The sequence below is a fragment of the Eulemur rufifrons genome, chromosome 6 (assembly GCF_041146395.1).
Source record: "Eulemur rufifrons isolate Redbay chromosome 6, OSU_ERuf_1, whole genome shotgun sequence".
NCBI lineage: Eukaryota > Metazoa > Chordata > Mammalia > Primates > Lemuridae > Eulemur > Eulemur rufifrons.
The window spans coordinates 67,670,119-67,675,387 of NC_090988.1; the positions used below are offsets into that span (position 1 = coordinate 67,670,119).

Below are 5,269 nucleotides of genomic sequence, written 5' to 3' on the forward strand. Positions count from 1 at the left end.
TTATTTTATTTGGTGTCAAAGTTCCCCTACCCTTGTGAAAAGGGTTGGGGAATATTTTCATTTCTGTTCTCTGGAATTTTTTGTGTAAAATTGGAATTATTTCCCTTTAGGGGTAAATTTGTCTATAGAACCATCTGGGCCCACTGTTATCTTTGTGGGAAGAGTCAATCTCTTAAAATAACTATAGGATAATCCAGATTTTCATTTCTTCTTTAGTCAGTTTTTATAAGTTGTATTTTTCTAAGATTTGTTGATTTTTTAGTCTAGTTTTAAAATTTATTACTCAAGTTGTTCATAGGATTCTCTTACTATCTTTTCCATTTTATGGAACATATAATTATAGGCTTATCATTGGTCCATTTATGGTCCATATAGTATGGTCCATGTTTAGACATATAGTTTTATCCCCAAGTCCTGCTATTGTTTATTAGTGCCTTATCTTTTTTAAAAAATAAAAACAATGATATTTATTGATCATCCCAATGGTACTGAACAGGCCCTTGTTTTCAGGAAGACTGTCATATTCTGTTTCCAGAGTCCAATACAGTAACACATTGGATTGCACAAGCATTTATTAAGCAATTTATGCGTGCTTTTCTGTACGAAGTACTGGGGATACAGAATTCAGTAACTCTAGTTCAAAAAATGTCCCTGCCCTCAAGGGCTCACAGCCTGGTCTCCTGAGAGCAGAGAGAAGAGGAAGCTCAGTACTTGCTAGGCAGGCCTTTGGGTCTGAAGTGATTGGGGTCTTTGCCACTCCGCCCCCATTTGTTGGCAGCCTGGTCAGCCCTTGAGTCCTCCGCTCCGTGGCCCGTGAGTCTCTGGATACCCTCTCTGGCATCGCTGTGATGGAGGCAGGCAAGGAGAAGATGAATCACCAGGCTGATGACCAACAGTCTACCCTCCCATTCTCCCTTTCCTGAGGGTGGGCTCTGAGAGGAGCCCGGGAAGGCCAAGGAAGTAGGGCTCAGCCCTCCTCAGCCCAGGCTGGGCACCTGCAGGCTGGATGAACAGCACCCTGAGAGGAAGGGCTGGCAGTCACTCATTCTTACCAACCATTCAGACCCTCACATGAAGCACAGAGACAGAGAGAGTGCAAGAAGAGGAGGGGCCACAGCCTGTACAGGAAAATTCCCTACGAGGAAGCTTGCTCCCTCCTGACTGTCCAAGGCAGTCAAGCTCTGCTCAACCACCCCTGGCAACACCAGGAATCTGCATTACCTGATGACTTTAGCAGCCCAGGCACCCCCAGGCCCTCTTTGGGCAGCATCATAGTTCCCCCGAGCATGGAAGTATTTGTCTGAATTTTTGAAATTGGCTTCTTTCATGTCAGAGTAGGCTCTCCACATGTCTTTAGCCCCTGGAAAGAAAAGAAAATGATCAAGATAATCATGTCTTAGAAAAATAGAGGAGTAAAAAATTTCCTTCCTACTGTTTCTAAGATTTCACCCTTTAACAAATCCCTTGGAAATTATACTAGCTTGAAATGAATATTCCTTTACTTTTCACTTCCCTGGGTTAAGGTTATGAGAATCATACTTGTGTGTTTTATTCTGTTTGATTACATTCTAAGTTTTGTTGCCACTTTATTTTTGCTTTTTTGTTTTCTAGAGACAGAGTCTTGTTCTGTCACCCAGGCTGGAGTGCAGTGGCACAATCATAGCTCACTGCAGCCTCCATCCTCCCATCTCAGCCTCCTAAAGTGAGGGGATTACAGAAGTGAGCCACCATGTCCAGCTGCTACTTCCATTTTGACTGTGTGTGATGTATGTAAAGAAGTGCGCGGTCTTTAAGGGATGTTTCATTATATAATGAACTTCTACGTGAACAGACCCAAGGAACCGTCTGACCAAGACATGAGAGCACAGGGAATTCTGAGGGAGCCTGCAGACATGGGGTGCTCTTAAACCTCGTCAACGGGAGAAATTCATCCCTGTGGGCAGAGTGAGGATGACTTGGTCATGAGTACGTTTGAATGTCCAGGATATGTTTAAAATCTGGGAATCTGTCAGAATTCAACAAGCAAGTAATAAAGGTGAGTTCTCCAAGACCTTTAAATAAACTGGGTAACTAGTTGCCAAAAAAGGGCAACTGACCCACTAGTTCAAAACTTCAGTGTCCTCCCCAGTGAAAGGGAGGAGTATTGTCTACCTCAGAGGTAGGCAGAAGAACCAAGAGAATATATGTGTGATGCCTAGAACATTGTAGGTGCTCAGTATGTTATCACTTCATTTCTAGGGCCCTTAGGAAGGGTAGGATAAAAAAATAAAGAAAAAGGACTAAACTAAGATGAAGAGCAGGGAGTTATGGACTGAAGGAATCTGATCAAGCTAGAGTTAAATGAAAAAGTTTTTTTTAATTACCTGATTAGGAAAGGGGGGAATCTAATGGTTTATATAATTTGTCTATGAGATAACATCTTCATTTTCTATGTTTATTATTTCTAGTGTTCAGATGGATCACTTTCATTGAGAATTATGACATTTTTACTCCACTTATTCCCTCTGAATTACTGATTTAAATGGCTCCTTAGAGTCCAGACTTGCTTAATAAGTATTTCCAAAATGCCTGGTACAGTTTATCACTGTGGCATCAAAACCAGAGGTACAGGTTCTCAACTTTCACCGGGCATATAAATCAACTGGGGTGCTTGGTAAAAGGAAGATTTCCAGGCTTCGGACCCAGAGATTGTGGTTGGGGATTGGGCGAGACCCAGGAATCTTCATTACACAAAGCACCTCACACCCCAGATGATTCTCATGCAAGTGGTCCTAGAACAACCTTTTGAAAATCATTGACCTAAGGAATAAAAGATATTTTTAACTGAGTGTGTGAGAATTTAGATAGGATTAACAGCAAACCCTTAAAACTTCAGAGACTATCACAGAAAAATAGTAACACCCTAAATTTAAAACTCTGAAAACAAAACTTTGCCACTTTACTATGGCTAGTGGGGTATATTACCCTTGCTATCGGTTTGCTGGTTGTGTCTCAGCCCAGCAGAACCACCATCAAAGTAATTCACTGTGTCTTTCATTGTGGCAAGAGGAGCTACAGTTGCCTTCCAAAGGCACCACATCGCAACTATTTGCTATTTCTCAGGTAAAGTCCGGGATGTGTGTTCATAAATCCCTCACTGCTGTGTAGGAAGCAGTAGAGTGCCGTGTTTAAGAGCAAGGTCTGAGGAACAGGACTACCTGGGTTAAATCCTGCTCTGCTTTGGAACTTTGTTAAGTCTCTTTGTGTCTCCGTTTCCCTGTTAAGGGATAATAATGATGTCTACATCGCAGGATTAAAGCATGAAAACATTCATTTGTACATGTAAAACTTTTAGGACAGTGCCCAGAACATACTAAAATCTCAGTTAATCTTGGTTGCTATTAGTATGTAGATGGGAACTGCGTTGGCTCTGCTCGGCCTCCCTGTGAACACCCCTCACACCTTTGATACACCCGCTTCATGGCTACGCGAGACACATAGAAAGGAGCTGCCCCAGATTTCCCCGCTAGGGGGCAGTAGAGCCCCACTTGTATGAAGGGAACATGCAGCCCTGAATTCTGCATCTCTCCCATACTTGTGCTGAAAAGGTGCAGCTCAAACCCTATGTGGCCTCAGGCTGGGGATCCTCGTAGAAGAGTGTCAAAGTTGGCCAGAAAAGCGTGGGGAACTACTACTAGGAAAAACCATGCTCCTTCTCCATCCATCAAGGTGCTTCACTAGCACCTTGGCCCAATGGGGATGTGGCCTCTGCGCAAGAGAATCCTGGGGGCAGCCAGGTACAGCCTCCTGCCCCATCCTTTGGTCCTTACCTTGTGCAGCTTCCTTGGGGAATGACAACCATCTTTGGCTGCTGACGCCCAGGACCAGGCAGACGAAAATGACGACAATGGAAAGCTTCATCCTGCTGCAGAGTCAAGAAAACACAAGCAAGGATAATACACGTTTTGCTTTGGGTTTTTGTTTTTTGTAATGTTGGCCCATCCTTCCCTTCCAAGAATAAACCTCGCTCAATTTTACACACACACACACACACACACACCCCTATAGATAGATGATAGAATTTCAGAAGGTCTAGTTCTCCGTTTCCATTTGTCTCATTGGAATCCCGGTGTGTGAGAGATTGCAATAGACCTTTAGTATAAACCTCTTTCCATTTCAATCATCTCCTATCAGCCTTAAAACCCAACTGTATACAGGAAGTTTCCAAAGAGGCCTTTAGAAATTTTGTGACCAACATACCTCTCTGTAATATGAGAGTCAGTCAATAAATATTTGCAGAATGCCTGCTCTACCCATCACTGACTTCACACAGAAGAACACATGGCAAATCCTTACCCTAAAAAGTATTCACATCTGCCGAATTCTAATTATCAGAATAGTAGATTGAGGAAGGATGTAGAAAAAGCTGAGATGTAGCACAGGAATGCTGTTGCAGAAAGAGAATCTCCAAAGAGTAAAACTGTTGGAAAGTTCCAGCACCTCACCTTTGGCTGTTCGTTCCTGCGGAGGCCTCCAGTGAAGCTGAGCTACCGAAGCCGCCTGCTGGAGAGATGTGGCTGGTGCTATATATACTGACTCGTTGCTAATGGACCAGACTTCTCTTCGCTCTTGCACAATCCCTCTTGGCCAGAGCACAGCACACAGAGCATCAGGATTTTTCTTCATACAGAACTAATTTTTTCCCAGATTATGCAATCTGGTAACTTGCAGAAGTGTTGCAATTTAGGGTTTTCTGCCTGTTTCCCGTCTCACTCCTGATGGAGAAAATATCCCCCGCCCCCCCATGCAATAAGGTACTGACAATTTACTGCAAAGAGCAATCAATATCAGAAAAAGAGATCTGATTGTCTAAAGAATGTGAGAACACAGGCAAATGAAACAGCTCACCTGGCTCCATTGCTCAGAATAAAGCTGGGACCCTAGGGACCCCAGGCTATAGGAATAGGAAAGAAAGGAGATAGTCAACCCAGGAAAATAAAGCTTTCAGCACCAGAAAAGGAAGTCCTCCAGACTCTAGTGTATTCATGATCATTGCTATTGAAGGTCATATGGCAGGTTATGTTTGGAGGATGCTATAATCCAGGAACGTTGAACTGTAGCATAAAAATTTGCTACAAAGTCATGTAGAAATGGCACATGATAAAAAATGAGCAGCAAATGGCCCACGGCTGCTAAATTATCAGAATAGCAGATTCAGGGAGAAGGCAGAGAGAGCTGGGATGCAGCACAAGAACACTGGGAAGTGTTATGTTAGAGAACAGCTGTTTTA

At 43.2% G+C, this 5,269-nt stretch overlaps 1 protein-coding gene across 1 annotated transcript; it reads right to left on the reverse strand.

The window, feature by feature from the left end:
- Nucleotides 1–554: 554 nt before the first annotated feature.
- On the reverse strand, nt 555–4,564 carry LOC138385224 (serum amyloid A-3 protein-like). The gene is made up of 4 exons (XM_069471187.1): nt 4,485–4,564; nt 3,810–3,904; nt 1,222–1,360; nt 555–843 (listed from the first exon to the last, which is right to left on the reverse strand). The coding sequence occupies exons 2-4, from the start codon at nt 3,898–3,900 to the stop codon at nt 705–707; spliced, it is 369 nt and encodes a 122-aa protein (XP_069327288.1). The 5' UTR covers nt 3,901–3,904; nt 4,485–4,564; the 3' UTR covers nt 555–704.
- Nucleotides 4,565–5,269: the final 705 nt, after the last annotated feature.